The 17,059-nt window shown below is 39.1% G+C and overlaps 2 protein-coding genes across 5 annotated transcripts; one reads left to right on the top strand and one right to left on the bottom strand.

Moving 5' to 3' along the window:
- Window positions 1-67: 67 nt before the first annotated feature.
- Window positions 68-1,156, top strand: LOC112463548 (UPF0428 protein CXorf56 homolog). Its single transcript, XM_025029992.1, has 3 exons — window positions 68-233; window positions 418-646; window positions 925-1,156. The coding sequence occupies exons 1-3, from the start codon at window positions 154-156 to the stop codon at window positions 1,069-1,071; spliced, it is 456 nt and encodes a 151-aa protein (XP_024885760.1). The 5' UTR covers window positions 68-153; the 3' UTR covers window positions 1,072-1,156.
- Window positions 1,157-1,428: 272 nt separating this feature from the next.
- On the bottom strand, window positions 1,429-13,700 carry LOC112463546. 4 transcript variants are annotated; one of them, XM_025029987.1, is made up of 13 exons: window positions 13,485-13,700; window positions 12,930-13,190; window positions 12,421-12,645; window positions 11,812-12,009; window positions 10,851-10,976; window positions 6,989-10,743; window positions 6,543-6,780; window positions 6,112-6,289; window positions 5,251-5,442; window positions 4,503-5,039; window positions 4,196-4,432; window positions 3,413-3,933; window positions 1,429-3,297 (listed from the first exon to the last, which is right to left on the bottom strand). In XM_025029987.1, the coding sequence occupies exons 3-13, from the start codon at window positions 12,612-12,614 to the stop codon at window positions 2,757-2,759; spliced, it is 6,717 nt and encodes a 2,238-aa protein (XP_024885755.1). In that variant the 5' UTR covers window positions 12,615-12,645; window positions 12,930-13,190; window positions 13,485-13,700; the 3' UTR covers window positions 1,429-2,756. The 4 variants fall into 4 exon arrangements, with proteins under 4 accessions (XP_024885755.1, XP_024885756.1, XP_024885759.1 ...); XM_025029988.1 differs by having other exon boundaries at window positions 13,185-13,190; XM_025029991.1 differs by lacking the exon at window positions 11,812-12,009.
- Window positions 13,701-17,059: the final 3,359 nt, after the last annotated feature.

Genomic DNA, 17,059 nt, shown 5'->3' with positions numbered 1-17,059 from the left:
AAGAGAGAGAGAGAGAGAGAGAGAATAATAAAACATTTTAATTTTTGTAAATATTGTGTCTTGCATTTATTTGTAGATTGTGCCATTGAAAAATTACCACTGAGAAAAAGAGATGGAGCAAGGGTAATCGATGGCAGTAAGCATGCTCATAAAATGACATCAGAGCGGGACGAGATTGTATTTCTCAAGCGTCCAGAGGGAATCGAAAAACAATATAGACAAAAGTGTAAAAAGTACGACGTTACTTTTGTTCATACTTGATATTTTTATTCGTGTACCAAAAATGTATTGGTAGCTTTTATTACGTATTTTGATATACATTAATACGTTTGTGATGTCAAAATATTTGAAAAACATCTTGGAAAAAAAAGAGTGTATTTAATATGTACATATTAATGTACGTTACCTATTCCACAGATGTGGTTTATTGCTGTATTATAAGCATGATCCAGGAGCAAATGTAGTATTTGTAGTAAAAGATTCGGTAATCAAAAGTTCTGGGGAGGGCCCTATGACAGATATTTATAATCAAGTAGCGATTGAAAAACCTAAGAAAATAATGGTTACCAAGCACACCAAAAATATGGGCAAATTCAGCTCAGTTACAGTGTCCACAATTGATGAAGAAGAGGATGAAATTGAAGCTGTACGTCACGCGCGCAGTGTTATACGTAGCGAGCAATTTTTTAATTTATGAGATAAGATATTCAGAAAAGTCAGGGAAAAAAGTGTGGTAGCTGTGGCAAGATACATATTAAAAATTTAATATTAAGATTTCTAGTTTACGCACAGTTACTTTGAATATAGAATATTTATTCATTTACCTAGTATTTTACTTTACGATGCATCTTTTAATTAATCTATATCTTTTGTTTTCCTTTAATAATAAAACGATTTTTATTTAAAAAATACGTGTAATTTCAGAGAGAAGTCGCTGACTCGTACGCGAACAATGCACGTATCATAGAAAAGCAGTTGGAGAGAAAAGGCATGAATAAACGAAAAACTATACCATCCACTGAAACAGAATCGAAACGAGCAAGACCAAGAGGGACATTATTGGACGTTTAATTGATTTTCTATGGAGAACCACGTGTAATTATGTACATTACGTTACTGTCTTACTGTCCAGCTAAAATAAATTTATTCGCTTACATATTGTCACGCGTGAACAAAAAGGCTGCAACACTTGAAATAAATTTCAGAAATGCGCAAAAATCTTTATCTTATAAATTTTTGATTCTGGAAAATCGAAAAAAAATGTTGCAACCTTTCTAGCTTCGCGTTAAGTACGTTTCATAGAAATAATTTTTTTTTCACAACAACATGATAAACATTTAATCTGATATCGACGTATTTATTAAAACATTAGACAAAAAAGGAAATCTTTAAAATATACAAATGACTAGATACAAATATTGCATAAAAATTTACATTGCAAAATAGATAGAAATTTAACAAATAAATATATCACGTACATACACGATCGATAAAAAATTGCAAGCAAAGAAGGTACACGTTTCTCGCTTGCATTTGAACGTAGTTCATACAATGGCAACCTCACGTAGTAATAATTAAACAGCGTCTAATAAAATCGTTCGGTTACCAAAAAGTACGTCGAACTGATATGGCATATTTACGTGGTAGAATGGAAGAGCTATCTCTAAACATAATTCTGTCGCTGACCACGTTTTTTATCTATGGATTATGAGATGCTGCGTATGCAGCACTACGAGACATTAATGTATACATGTAATCAAGATTTTGTTCATATTTAAGTACAATGCCGTCAATAATCTTTCTATCTGCTGCTGTTGCTGCTAGTGTGTGTGTGTGTGTGGTGTGTGAAATCTTCACTTACTTTAATTGTGCAATACATGGTAATCCAAGAAAAATGCAGCTCAGTTACAAATTTCTGTTTTCGGATAAAGTTTTTCTCGAAAAAATTTTGTAAGACGTATTGTATGTAATATCTTTTCATTTGTGTGGCTATATATATATATAGCTATATATATATACAGAAACTTTTTTCGAGGATAATTTGTATATTTGATTTCTCAGACTGAGATTGTACGACCTGCATTACCGTGTTAGAAAAGCAGAAAATATGAGAACGTGTTCACATAAAATTTGAAGAACGTTTTTTTAAATAATCGCCTCTAGCGTCATAAGATAATCGTAGCATATTTTCTATTTAATTGATAAATGCAGCTCAAATGTATTTTTTTAACGATAATTCCAACCTCCCTTAAATTAAAATTACATTTCGCTATCTTACATATAATACGATTCCTCTGTTGGAATTATCACGTTCGCAGTTACTAGCGACAGCCCTCCATTAATCACGATTTATTACGCGCGCTTACCTAATGCATTGTCGACGATTCTTTTTATTAAATATATAGGGCAAATGGAAATATGTATGAAGTACATTAATATATACAACGTGTAAAACATTTATGGTGATATAATCACGAGCGTTAAAGTAACGATAATAATTTTAGATATGCTTCCATAAAAAAAATCTATATTTATGAAGTTCTCATGTATAAATATAACATGTATGGAGATGATGCGAGATGATTTTAAGGATATCAATATCTTGGAATCTTTACTATTATGATATGATTATAAGCGATCTCACGATGAAAAAATCTTTACTTGCTGATACAAGTGTAGTATCATTAATAGACAGCAACTAATATCGTATCGACAATGCATATCCTATCGATATAATTATCCAGCCATTAGTAACATTAAGTATTAATTTGTGATGATTTAATGTCCACTTTCTTAAGTATCGTAGGTTCATCTTTGAGGAACGTGCCAGATCTCGAACCTACCGTGGGTTGCCTTTGCGCCTCCTGCGTATGGCACTTTTTGATCTTGTCGTCAGCTTTATTACCGACAATTTTCTTGCCGGCGATCACTGACTTGCCGCTGCCTCCCATCTTACCGCTAATGTTAGACTTTGGGGAAGATTTCTTGCTAGGGCTATCAGAGCTCTGCGACGTTTGAGTTTCCTTCCTTTCTCTCCTCGCGTTGAGAGGAACGTTTGTCTGCATGACTAGTCGCGTCCTGAAAGGAGCCACTGTATTCACCGGTTTACCGGGGACGTCCGGCGTCCTTGCAGCATCTAATAAGTTTCTGCGTAAACTCGGTGAACCATGATACGTGCTACTGATAGCAGCGGCTCTACTGCGACTGGCGGCGGTAGAACTTTCCACGGATCTCAGAGGCCTCTTAGTGATCGTTAATGGGCTCCTCTGCTGTGTCGGTGGTGAGCTCTTTTTCATCCTAACGTTTACGGCGTAACAAATCTGATTACTAATGTAGGACGAAACAAAATCAAATATACGTCGAAATGAACGCACAGTAGTTGTTAGGATCAATATATTAAATTCCATCTCACCTGTCATAAGTTTGCGTTTTGTTCGCTTTTATTAAAGTAGGCGACAATTTATTGGACACATTAGATTTTGGAGTCGTCGTTACCTCCGTCATAAGACTATCGGTAGACATGGATGTATCCATCTTGTTGACTTTCTTTTTAACGGTGACCGGTTTACTCTTGGTCTCCAAAGAATCGACCGATAAACCTATTTCGGTACTTTTCTGTTTAAAAGAAGGTGACTCGGGTCTCGTAATAGCGCAACTTTTGCTGATCAAATCCTTTTTGTTACCAGTTCGACCCGCGTTCGCCTCCGTTAAGCTGTCTGACGAGAGAGCTTTTACATCTTTCCTAACTGGTAGCTTCATCTTGGACAGTGGTTTTTTATCCGTCGCACGTTTCATCGCCGGGCTCGAAGTACGTGACGAATCAGACGAGGAAATCATAATTTTGCGCCGTTGTTGTACGATTTTGTCGTGATGCATAGGCACGTTTTCCTTTGGAACAGGTTTGTTTCTTGGTTCCAAATATCTTGATTTTACCTACAACGTTATATTAACACCTTAATCATATAATTTTAATGATAACTTGATTACGTTGGATTATTTTGTAGTAAAAATTTTGAGGCATCGAGAGAGATGGTCTTTTTCGATTTTTATCCGAGTTTTAATTATCAAGTTTTACGTATGTTTTATTTTGATAAATGACGATTCTTCTCGGTACATATATAATTCATTTGTAAAGCTGCGGTAAAAGATTATGGGTTTTAAATATTCTTAAAAGTTTCAAAAGTTACAAACGTACCTCTATCTTATTAGGCCACGATTTTGGTCTAACGGTCTCAGAAGTAATTTGTTTATCTTCCTGCATTTTACGCTCGAGCGGATCTGTTTTTGGCTTACATAAAACTTTCTTGGTTGGTTTGGTGGATGACGGTATCTGCTTTAAAGTTTTGTCGTTGTGCTCCGAAATCGCCATTTTTACACGTTTTAAATCCAAGCTGCGGCTTATCGTCGAACGATTTGGCGGCGCACGAGATTCCTTTAATGATTTTATAGAATGACTTTATTAGAAAAGATAATGTGGATTTTAAAGAAGATAATATACTTGCCTTTAGAAAGTTCGAGTGTCTAGATAGATGTTTCGAGGTCTCGTGAGGCAAGATTACGAGACAAGCTAGCTCCTGTATTCTCCTGCGAAGTTCTAGATCCATTTTCAACCATGCGGTGGTTCTCGCAGCACGTGCGGCATCACGCACCAAGCACTTTTCCACACGGACTTGAAGCTTGTGGATGAAATCGATAAACAGTGGTCCCCACTTGATTTTACCTTGAAAATCATCCGTCTGCGATGTGACTAGCATTTTATTCAATTTCGAATAACTTTTGCACGCTTGTTCGGGTAGCACGTGTTCGACGGCTGCTAGAAAATGATCTTCCAAACGGCTGATGTTCCACGTTAGCTCGCGGCCAAGCGATTGAAAATTATCGTTTCCCAAGACACTTGCGAAATTTTCCGACAAGAATTTTATCGACGTCTCCAACAGATTCGATACCATTCGAAATACCGGCTCTGCCCATCGTACGTTCGGTAAGGTTGCCAACAGTTTATCGCAATCCATCATAGTTTGTAGCACGTTGTCGGTGGACTGTGTAATTACAGGAAGAAAAAAGATATATACAATCAATAAGACATAACAAAATTTATTTATCTGTGTACCGAAACTTTTATAATTTCAAAATCACAGCGTTGTCACGATCGTAAACATTAACAATTTCTTATCGAACGAAATATTCAACACGGTTCATATACATATCTACGTTATGATTAACACACGATCAACTTCTTTATGTGCGTACCATGTGCACTATGTGCTGATGATAACATTTTTCCGTAAGTTCTCTCGGAAGAGTCGCAAATGCTTTGCATGGCCATATTCGTACGAAGTGCTTCGTAATCCATCTAAGTGATTTTCGATATACCTCATCCAGACCATACGCTGCCGCCAACGGCATACATTCCAACACTCCAACGGCACATATTTGGCAAGGCTGAAAAATAACAACGTTCTGAGAAAATATATCACGTTGAAAAGACATGTAAAAGATTATATATTCAAGATTAAATGGACCAATGATGATTAGATGTGACATAAATTTAGGATTTCTAATCCTGCGACGGAAAAAAAAAAAATTTACATAGTTATTGTACCAACACGTTCACTTCGAATGTTGAGTGGATTAACAAAAGTTACCGGTCACAGTCAACTGCGCATATCTTATATGCGCTACGCACTACTAATATTGTTATTAATTTCTTTGTTAGAAAACTGAGATAGAAATACATTTTTAACCCTTAAATGCCACCCGGGGTCCAGCGGACCCCAGACCCTTTACAATGATATATTTTCAAATGTTCCCCCCAAAAATGGAGCTCATGCTCCCATTGATGATAGTTGAGAGATTGACCTACCCGGTTGTACACTTAGCAGTACACAGTTTACTTAATTTTTTATACTATGTTGAAATTGAAATTTTAACAATATAAGCATTTTATTCTCTTTTCTAAGCCTTGAACAACATTGAAAGTAATTTTCATAATTAAATATAAAAAAATCAATGAGTAGGAGACATTTTTCATGCTGGGGTCTTTTAGACCCCATGTGTCATTTACGAGATTCTTGAGGTGTGGCATTTAAGGGTTAAAATTTATATATCTACCTTATGAAACAGGTGGCAATATTTAAGCTTAAGCGTGTATCCTATAACTTCTTTAAGACCTTCCAAACACAACATATCTGCTAACGTCGCTAATTCAACGATACTTATAGAATCTGGTATATTACTTTCTCCACTGTAGATATGACATAATGCAAAATGAACTGCATTATAAGAATACCTAAAACAGAAATATTAACAAATTCGTGATGTTAAAAATATTCATAAAAAGTATATAAATATATATTCGTGTAAATATACCCAATAATAACTATGTAAAATGGCATATAAAATAGCATATATTTTAAGTATCAAATATGTCGACTACCAAGTATATAGAGATAACAAATCTCTCTCTCTCTCTCTCCCTCTCTCTCATTGCAAATTATACAACTCTTTCCAAGACATGCTATATATTTATGTTTTATGCATACCCTTGTAGAGAAATAACATTGCCTGCACTTTCAATCCATCCGCCGCTCAAAATTGCGGCAAAATATTGGCAACGAGAACTTAATATGCATTTATGTGCTCTTATATGCCGGCCAGCTACATCTATTGTAATGTCAGGATTGATTTCTTCCAAGAACATCCTTAATAAATCCTCACCCAGTCTATTGTATGGCTTTGCCCCAGCTATGCTTGACGTTTCAGTTTCTTCTGTGCTGCCTTCTGTAATTAACAATTTTTTTTCACGAAAACGTTATTTTATCGATTTTATATCGATATAGTCGAAGCCTATCCAATGTTGTACGACTTTGTCATAGTTTTATCGTACGAACATAAAGATGAAAATAATATGCGTATGAAAGTATATAATACGTGTTACTATACTATTGTTTACATCGATTTAAGTTAACAAATTCCAAACGGTACATACCCGCTCCGGAACGTCCCATACTACTTTGCATGCTGCTGAGATCAGATTCGGAGATAATCCCTTCCGCTTCGCAATCACCGGTCAAATCCTCCAACGGAGACTTCTGTTTGGATGGAAGCGACGTGCTCATAACAGAAGCGAGTTTCCTAGAGACCGGTTTAACTGCAGGGCCGTTATTCCTCGTCACTGCCAGCTTGCTCTCTATCCACGATGTTTCCGGGATACTACTGCTCATCCGATACGTGCTTCTGTCATCCTTCTGCACCGTCAACACGTCCGACGCGTGATTAGCCGTTGGCGTTTTATCCAAATCCGACAGACGTACAAAACTGCAAGTACTTGTCTTATGAAAATCTGAATGCAAATTCTTTAACGTACGACCAGGCACTTTTCCAGTTTTCTTCGAAAAACGACAATCGTACGTTTGATCCGCGCCATTATATTCCGGCTCCTTCAATTCGCACTCGATTTTCTTTATAGTTTCACTCAACGACTTGCGAGTTTCCGATATCTTACTACTGTTTCCCGCAGCACGTAGTTGTGATCTATCGTTAACACTCGAATTCAACACATCAGTCACGTCGTAATAGTGGTTGTCGCTATCCGATGGGGAAGGTCCGCTGCCACTACTGATATCAAACGTTTCACTTTTGCGAGTGTGACCTTCCGTGCTCTCCGTACATGTCTTTTCCCAAGCGGAAGTCTCCGAGAACTCATCCTCGTACGCTTTCGTCTCGTTAGTTTCCAAATTCTCCACGTGATCGTCAACTATTTCTTTGTATTCGCAGTGATTCACGCTGACGACGCGCAGTTGTTCATTTTCGATCTCCACGTGAGAATTTGGTGGAGTGTCCTTTACGTCAAACTCGAATACATCCTCGGACGATGTGTCCATATTGTTGGAGTTGATCTCACGCTCTTGTAGTGTCTTGAAATTTTTATGATTGTAAGAATCCGCCTTGGCCGCGTCGCTCAACGAGTGACTGGACGAGCTCGTCTTCGCTTGGAATTGTTTAGTAATGCCGCGACTGTCCATCGACACGCTGTGCGCACGTTTGTGTTCTCTTCTAAACATAAGCTCTTTTGCGACGCAGCCGTTACTGGCGTTACCGCTACTTGTCGCGTGTGTCTTGTCTACGTTCCACGAGTGCCGCTTGAACGTTGGTCGTGAAGTAGATAGCGTCCGTCTTCTCACCACAGGAGAATCGGATTCTATAAACATAAAGACGCTAGGTTTTGTTTTTTCCTTCTTTTGTTCTTGCGGTAACTGATTATCTCCCGTGGCGCTACTGTTATCTCTGGAGCTACTATCATCCGTCTTAATATCTGTTAATTTATTAGGTATAATCGTCGAGAAGCTTCGCCTATGCGTCGGAGCCACAACCACCGCCGCCGCGTCTCCACCGGTCTCACGCGTATCATTTAGATCGATAAACATTGAGAAGATGTTCTTCTTCTCCTCACCTTTGTTAGAAATATCGTTTATCGTGCCTGTATCTTGCCTCTCGGCAGACTTGACTTTAACACTATTATTCTTGTCAGAGATATCTACGTAAAATTCACAATAAGGCTTACCGTTGCCGTCGCGTTCCTGCTTCCTCTCGAGTGAACGATCACGTTTAACATCATCGTTCACATCCTTCAGATTGACAAAGAAGCCTAAACTACCGTGTTTTTCATGCGTGCCCGACTTTTGCGTGGATTTTCTGATGCTTTCGGAAGTGGAAAAGCTTTGCGACATGCTCCGCGACGTGTTTCGAGATTTCGGCTCCTCCTTATTACAGTCACTCATGTCGACCACCCAGGCAGTCATGGAGGAAGACATTCTGGAGGACTTGACTTTGACTTCAGGCTTGTTCATAATCACCGAGCCACCCGATACGATCGGTGTGGATTCTGTTTTGCGTCGCACTGTGGGACTGTCCGAAGGTTTTGAGTAATCCGAGGTGCTAACACCACCAGAAATAATCGGAGTGGCTTCATCTCGTTTACTTCTCTTTACAGGCTCCGTTCGGTTACCTTTCTCCAAAATAGAGTCTAAGGTAACCGGCAAGCTGCTACAGCACGGATTCGACGCATCGTCCGAGTCCACGCCACGATCCATGATAGATTTGTCGCTGGCACTTTTGACAACCGGATAAACCGCGCAAGACTCGCTGAGACCGGACTGTAAGTACGTTGTTTGCGTTTGCGTTTGATTAATCTCGTATTGTTGTCCACGTTGACCGTCCAATAAATACGACATTGAATGCTGAGTATTAACGGCGACCCGCATATCGGGAGTGAACGTGATCGACGACGGTTCGGTATGCGGAGGACGCGGAACTACAGAATCGGGAGGTACGTGGTGACAAATGGAATCTCCGTCCACACGATGTCCGGAATATTGTGGAATGGCGCTTTGAAAAATGAGGCTACCTTGCCTACGCTCGTACTCTTGTCTCAAAACGGATAATTTCTCGTCGTTAGAGTCAAGCTCGAACGTGTTTCCTCTGATGAGCGATGGTCGTCTGTTCTCAGTTGCATTCGCGTCTTTCTCGTTTTTGCTCCTCGTTGCCTCGATCGTGCTCGACGTTTCCGCTTTCTCATCTCGGTTATTTAACTTGGTGTTGTTGTCAGGACACGGGGAAGGATGCGCGCTCTCCCCACTGTCCGCCTCTTTGATTTCTACGGCCAACGACTCCTTCTCCGTCGGCTTACTCGCCTCTATCTTTTCCTCCACGGCAGAATCTACTCGTTTTATTTTACGCGATTCTGAAAGTGGCTGCAAATATTCGGTGAGTTTCAGTTCTCGTTGAAATTCTGCCACTCGCTCATGGCCCGTTTGCAAAGGCAACGTTTTAAGTGGCGTATACTTGTACGATTGTTCATCCACGGCATTATTCGATTTGTTCGCATCCGTGCAATCTGTATCCGAGTACGTTGAGGAAAACGTTAGACACGACGGCGATGTACTATCATTGCCGTACTGATTCCTCGTTACATTCGTAGACACAATGTCCACCTCGTCATTCAAGGTAGACGCATCGATGAAGTAATAACCGCTCGTGGAGGACGTGTTACGACCAGTCGCGTTAGTAAAACGAGAATGATCGTATTCTCGGCTCGTTTCAGCTGTTCTGCTTTCCGATTCTTCGGTATCGGACTGTGCTTTCCACTCCACGTTACAGTTTGCGGAAGTATCTTCGCGATGGTCATCACTCGCCGAAGGGATGGGCTCGATAAATTCGAAAGATTCGTTTTCATCGCTGCCGCAATCCGATTCGTAGAATGGCTCATTCAACATCCGACTCTCGTACTGGAAGATCTCTTCGGCATTCAGTTTCGCCTCCTGGACGTTGTTCGACGTGTCCGCGAGCTGACGTTCCGCTTCCATTAGGGATGAGGGGTGCGTTACGCTACGATCATTCGATATAGCGTGGATCGCGCTTTTTTCACGATACGCGCCATCGTTGAGTGACTCGCAGGGTTCATCGTACAACAAAAATGTCTCGCGATCGCACTTGTCGTCGCGACGTCGCTCGGCACGTATCCGATCCGACGCATCGTTCGTAGCGGAAATGTACTCTGCCGCTCGCACCTCCAAGTCCGTGCTCGACGTCTCCGATGTCGTCGTATCGTGTGGACTTATCGAACCTGTTTCCAAACCAGAATCGGCCATTTCTGATGCAGCAGGGCTCGCATTCGCTATAACATAATCCTTTACGTCCTGCAGATGCGCGTCATGGTTCAACGCTAGACATTTCTCGTATATCCTGCGAAGAGATTCTACATAGTTGAAAACTATATTATTATCAGCCTCTAAAATCAAGAATCTAGGCTAAAACGTATTGTAAATCAGTTATTTATTAACAAATCTAACCTGTTGTCAACACGAGATATATCGGTATCGACGTCATTTAAAGACTGACACTTGTACGTTGTATTCAAAATGATTTTCACCAACAACTGCTCTTCTCGAGTAAAGTCCAGATTACCGTAGAGAAGCCTGTACGTCATAAACAAATATGTAATATTAATAGCGGACAACACGAGCTAAAGAAATATATAATAATGTGCGTACTTGAATAACGTACAAAAAGAAAATCGATTGATATAGATATTGAACTCTGATTAATGCCACAGAGATAGTTTATCATGCTCAGAGAGGGCCGGTTGTTCCAATTTATTGATAAACTAACTAATAATTAAATCATGTTGTATGTCTATCCTTGTTTTATTTTAAGGAAAAACACATGTATGAACCAACTATTGGTTAGTTTACCACGAGGTTGAAACAACCGGCCCTTAATGAGTTGAGAGGTATAGGTATAGCAGGTTACATGCGTGACAAATATACATCCGATATTTACACGTAAATTATAACCACATGCATAAAATCTTCCAAGACACAAGACTCGTCGCAAATGAACATGACCTTTTTTTCTAAATAGGAAATATGACGATAATGTGCTACACTTGGTCTTGTTCTACTCGAAATAAATAGCCATATATCTGGCAAATCTCATTAAATGCTAATGAAAATACTGAGAAAAAATAATTTTATTTTTGTCTTTGCAAATGGAAAACAACCAAAAATTTTGACGTCTAAATTCTCCTACATAAAAATGTACACGTTTGTGTAAAAAAAATAAATAAATGAGAATATAATTTATCTAAAAGAAAAAAGCATAACAAGGACGTGTATTTGAATCGTATCACTTGTAACAAATGCAAAGCTGTTGGCAAAAACACATGCAAACAAATGGTGCGTAGTGGAGTTATTTTTTCTAAAAAAAATTTTACTCTTTCTATATACTTGAAATAATACAGTATAGTAATACCTTACAAAACCTTCAATCTGATGGAAAAGTCCGGTTTTATCAAGAATGCATTGGATCGTTTTGTTAGTGTAAACGAAATAAGGTTTGAGAACTTGGTACAAGCGTGGCGATCTTGCTCTAACAATACACTCGTTTATACGTATTATTTTGTAACCATGTATTATATTAAGATCACAATGCAAGGAATCCGTAAATATTCTACAATAAAAGATGTTACTTGAGGCTTCTGTCCTTGGAAATTCTAATGTATTCGTTTCTCTTTAGATATATTACGTGGATACTTTTATCTGGCGTATATAAAATAGCTAAAGAGATTACACGAAGACATAAAAAATATTAAGGATAAACGTGTGCAAAGAGGATCAATTCAAAAAGTGGCATATACATATATATTATATATATATTAAAAAATTATTCGATATACATCTATATTATATATATAGAGAATTTGTAAACATGTCACTAATGTATATCAGGTGATCTAATGTTCTACATTTACATGACGTTTTAAAAATTTTAAATACATGATGTTTTGCATTATGACACGCCTTATGACACAATCAATGTGTTTTAATTTGTTAAAATAGGAAATATAACATTGTTTTTTACCTCAGAATACCGTCTTGCAATAGGCTAATATTTTTGACAATAGTGCGACGTTGTTCCGCACTCTTTCGTCTCTTGAATTCATTACTCAAAGAAGGTTCAAACGTTCTAGAGGAGTTGAGACTATCATGGCCGTGCCACTGGTGAGTTTTGTCTAAATTTCCATTTTGCTCGCTGTTGTTCCTGCCTCCAGCCATGAGGCATATTTACCGTTTCATACTTGTCTACCTATAAAACGTGCACAGGGTTAAATTTTATATTTGTTTTCCCGTGTATACGTACCTATACATGTATATATATATATATATGTGTGTATGTGTGCAACGTACTATAAAAAGAAATATCAAATTTTTTACTTGAATATTTTGTACTCGTAGCATTTATTTTACAAGACGTGCAAGAAATTTATGTGTATAATCTAATATGTTAAAAGAAAAGCATTGAAACACCTTAAGATGTGAAAAAATACAGAAATTTAAATAAAAGATATGGGATTCAAGTTGAAATAATACCTCTTTGTGTCTATAAGACATCTAACTCTAATGATTATAATTAAACGCCCTATATATGTATAGAAAGAATAACAGAAATTAAGGTGTATAAAATCGAGAAAAGAAAAGAGAGAGAGAGAGAGAAAGAAAGAAACAGAAAGGGAGGATGAGGGGGTCGAGAGAAAAGGTGAAAGGATCGGTTCCAGCTCTTAAAATGATTTTCTCCATCATTTTGTTGCTCGCGAGTTGTAGAAAACCGAATTGTACAGTTCCAACCTTCCGCTGTAAAAAAATAATAAATTTCAATAAATGTCTAATAACGGAATAACGCGCGACCCTCGCCAAGTTTCTTACGATACCTACGTTTACACGAGCGTTACTTCTGTAGTAACTTACGATATATCACTCGTTTACGCGTAGTAAATTATCATAAGTTACTACAAAATCCCGTTTACGCGACGGAATTATCGTAAGTTACTACAGAAGTAACGCTCGCGTAATAGTGTTTAGCTTCGAAATAAATGGGATATTTTCCCCGCGTGAATAATTTATTGATCGCCCATACACGTTACGTACCTCGCATATTTCGATCCACCGGCACGTCGATTGGCATCGTTTGTCATCATTGCGCTCGATTGTCCGTTTTAATCGGTTCGCGCGCGCATTATTACGGCGAGCTGTCAGGAAACCTCCACATTTATGTCACCTTGTCACTGCTTGTCACCGCGGCGAGACGAATTGATTCGTAAATTTGTTATCGTCCCGAAAACGCGAATTGTGCGAGTTCTCGCAAACGCGATTGCGCGACTACAGCGCGACGCGCGACTATGCACGAAATAGCGAACTAAAGGTGAAATTTCATGGGCAGTGAAAAGCAGCAGCAGATCGTACTGATTGGCTGCAAAATAGAGAAGTTTTCGAGTTTCTAGAACTTCTCTATTTTGTAGCCAATCAGTATGATCTGCTGCTACTTTTCACTGCCCATGAAATTTCACCTTAAGCGAACTAAGAACCTTAAGCGCATACATACGTATGCGCTCCTGAATGCCCACAATGTATGCAGTCGTCACTATATACATAACTGGAATGTTAAAATAAAATTTTCAATAACTTACAGATTTTAACATTACCAATCAACCACTAAACGATTGGTAAAAAAAAAATTTAAAATTCCCAACAGTCAAAGTGTAGGCGCTAAAAAAGGTTACAAATTTGTTGACAATTAATTCTTTCTTTTTAAAACGCGAAACTACCAAAAGGTTTCAATGCGGTACCAAACATTGCCAATAAATCGCCAATCGATTAAAAAAAAAAAAATTACCACAGTCAAAGTGGGGGGGCTAAGAGAAGATTAAAAATTTGTTTTTTCGATTTTTTAATTTTAAAGAAACGTGCAACCACCAAAAGTTTTTAAGGAGGTTCTACAGATACTCTCTAGTCAGTTGAGAGATGAAGAGAAAATCTTCAAATTCATCGATTCTAAGTATTCATAAAATATTTTCGTGAATTTTGATGACGTTAGAGCTTATATCATACCCATATTAGTCGAAGCGAGAAATAATTAAAAATATCGTGTAAATGCTCCTTTGACTCTGGCGGCTTATAATGGAAGAAAATGTAGTAACCAAGAAGACTAGAGACCAGGAGACCGAACTCCAGTGGTGGGGGTGAGTCAAAATGTGGTCCGGCGCTGTTCGCAGTATGGTCGCCGGCCAATTCATGAACTACGCTACGTGCTGGATAAGTTCGAATCTTTACGTTGTTTGTTCTCTAGTCTTCTTGTTTGTTGCAAACCGTTTAAAACAAAGTGAAATCATGTCTAAAGTGTGTTGCATTGTGAATTGTGAGAGTAAATGTCCCAATTTGGATTCAAATAAAAGGACGCTATTTGGATTTCCGAAGGTAAGTGTATTTGATTGAAATAAAAATGAATAACAATCATTTTCTCAAGAACATACAATCAGTTTGATTTTTTCACTTTTCAGGATTCTCATGAAAATCAAATCTGGATAGATAAGATTTCTCTGTTTTTGAGTAAGGAAAACGCTATACTCGAAAATATTTACGTATTTGCGATAAACATTTCAAGGACAACGATGTTGAGCGGACTTTTCGAACTGTCTTGAAAGATGGAACAATAAACGAAATACCACGTGAAAAATTTAAATTGAATCAAGGTAGTGTACTATGTATTTTCGATGTCCATCAAGATAATTTTGAAGAAGAGTCCATGAATGCAGGAGACGAAAGTTTATGTGTAAGTTGAAAATCGTTATAAATTATGCTTTGAAAATATATTTGAGATATTCTCTACAAAAAAATGGAAATTTTCAGGTTTCTACTCCGTTTGAAGACATACTACCTATCCAAGGTAGCGAAGCAATAGAATACACCATCGAGGCACTGAAAAGAGACTTTGAAGCTCCAGAGCATTCCAGCGAGATAATTAAATGGGGAATAGGGTTATTACCTAGCTGACGGCATCATTTTTTTTTACTACGGTGATTTTGATAAATATACAACAAAAACATTAATAGTAAGAAAGGACATGAACTTAGAGGTAATTTTTATATCTGATCCATAATAAAATAAAATTGTATTAACTTTGGTAATATTTTACAAGTATAATTGATAAATTTTCATTTTCAGGTCCGACTTGGGGATGAAGTTGTCAAGTTAAATATAGTGGACAAAGTTAATTGTTTTCAAGATCTTATGGTTGCCATGAGCATGATGTAAATATAAAGGTGTACCATTGCGCATGATGACATCACGTGTAGTGACGTAACGTGCATTGAGCCAATAAGAAATGACCAGGAATGCAACCTCGATACCCCTATAATGTATCACTTGAATCATAATGAATATAGGTATGTCGTAAATCTTGGCCTTACTAAACAGATGAGTCTACGATATACTAAAAATATTACGACTGAAAAGCGTAGCGAGGCCCCGTACGCAAGGTAGGACGTTCCATTCACTTGACGTATACGATTTATATAGGGTGCATTCGGGGAGACGCTATTAACGCTATAAACGCAAACGCTATGAACTTCATTCGAAGAGCCAATAGCGCGACAGTGATAGCAAGCTCCCCGAACGCAGCTTAAGCGCCAATAGTATTTCGTGCCTCACCTCGAAAATAATAGCGAAAATAGCGCGAGTGATGACGTCACGCTGCCTTTACAGTGACGTCATCATCGTATATCACAGCGCCACAAAGCGTCTCCTCGAAAAAACGAGATACAGAAAAGCGTAGCAAGACTCCTACGCAAGGTAGGGCGTTGCCCTTCTCTCCACAACCACCCCTCTGTCAACGCCTGTTTAACGACAGTTTTTTGTACCAGATTAAGTCACTGTTTTCGTCATTAAAGCGCGTCATCCGACCTATCGCTTTTATATTACTATGTATATACAACTGTACAATAATATACCTTAATTGTTTCGCCCTATAGGCAAAGAGTTTATGTGCGTTAGAAAGCATAAATATAAAATACGATAATATATTATATCTCTGTAACGATGCGTCTTTCAAAGCATCGTTCCCGCGCACCACCCGCCGGATGCCGCCGAACGATTTTTTTTAATATTCGAAATGCACCGTGTGCGCGGGAAACCCGCCGCACCGGTGCCTTTCCGCACGACGCCGACGAGCGCCGAAGCGAGCCGATCCCCGCCGAAGCGAGCGCACGGGATCGCGCCGCTCCCACCACCACGCCATTCGCCTGACGATCGGCCTCCCCCCTGCCAAGCTCGCCGCGCCGAGCGATATAAAAGCCGGCGCGCTCGACGAGACGGCACTTCGTCTCTACCACGGCTCTCCGCTACTCCTGACGAAGCCTACCTTCCCGATCCTAGGGCGACGCGCAGAAGCGAGGTCCAGCGTTTGGGCCTCTACTAAGGGTTCTCAGAATGTCCCCGAGCTCCATCACATCCACCCCGACGGCCACGGCACCGCGCGGTCGAGCGTGCTCGTTCTCGCAGCGAGGGTTCTCGCGACCGTAACCCCGGGATTTCGCAATCCTCCGTTGTACATATCGCGCTCCCGCCCACGTTATCAGTCTTCCGATATTCTAGATACCACGTCGAGTGCACATGCACTCTCGTCATTGTAAACGCCGCGTCCAGTTGAAGACCCGCGTTCCGATATT

The sequence above is a fragment of the Temnothorax curvispinosus genome, unplaced genomic scaffold (assembly GCF_003070985.1).
Source record: "Temnothorax curvispinosus isolate PA1 unplaced genomic scaffold, ASM307098v1 QBEX01013419.1, whole genome shotgun sequence".
Lineage (NCBI taxonomy): Eukaryota > Metazoa > Arthropoda > Insecta > Hymenoptera > Formicidae > Temnothorax > Temnothorax curvispinosus.
Note: the sequence above shows the minus strand (reverse complement) of the source record. Positions and strands in the feature narration are given on the sequence as shown.

Coding starts and splice junctions, on each gene's coding strand:
- LOC112463548 (XM_025029992.1), top strand. CDS start 154: ATGACATCAGAGCGGGACGAGATTGTATTTCTCAAGCGTCCAGAGGGA. Junction 234..417: donor TATAGACAAAAGTGTAAAAA/GTACGACGTTAC, acceptor CCTATTCCACAG/ATGTGGTTTATTGCTGTATT. Junction 647..924: donor AAGAGGATGAAATTGAAGCT/GTACGTCACGCG, acceptor GTGTAATTTCAG/AGAGAAGTCGCTGACTCGTA.
- LOC112463546 (XM_025029987.1), bottom strand. CDS start 12,614: ATGGCTGGAGGCAGGAACAACAGCGAGCAAAATGGAAATTTAGACAAA. Junction 10,744..10,850: donor ATATCTCGTGTTGACAACAG/GTTAGATTTGTT, acceptor ATCTCTTCGCAG/GATATACGAGAAATGTCTAG. Junction 6,781..6,988: donor TATGGGACGTTCCGGAGCGG/GTATGTACCGTT, acceptor TGTTAATTACAG/AAGGCAGCACAGAAGAAACT.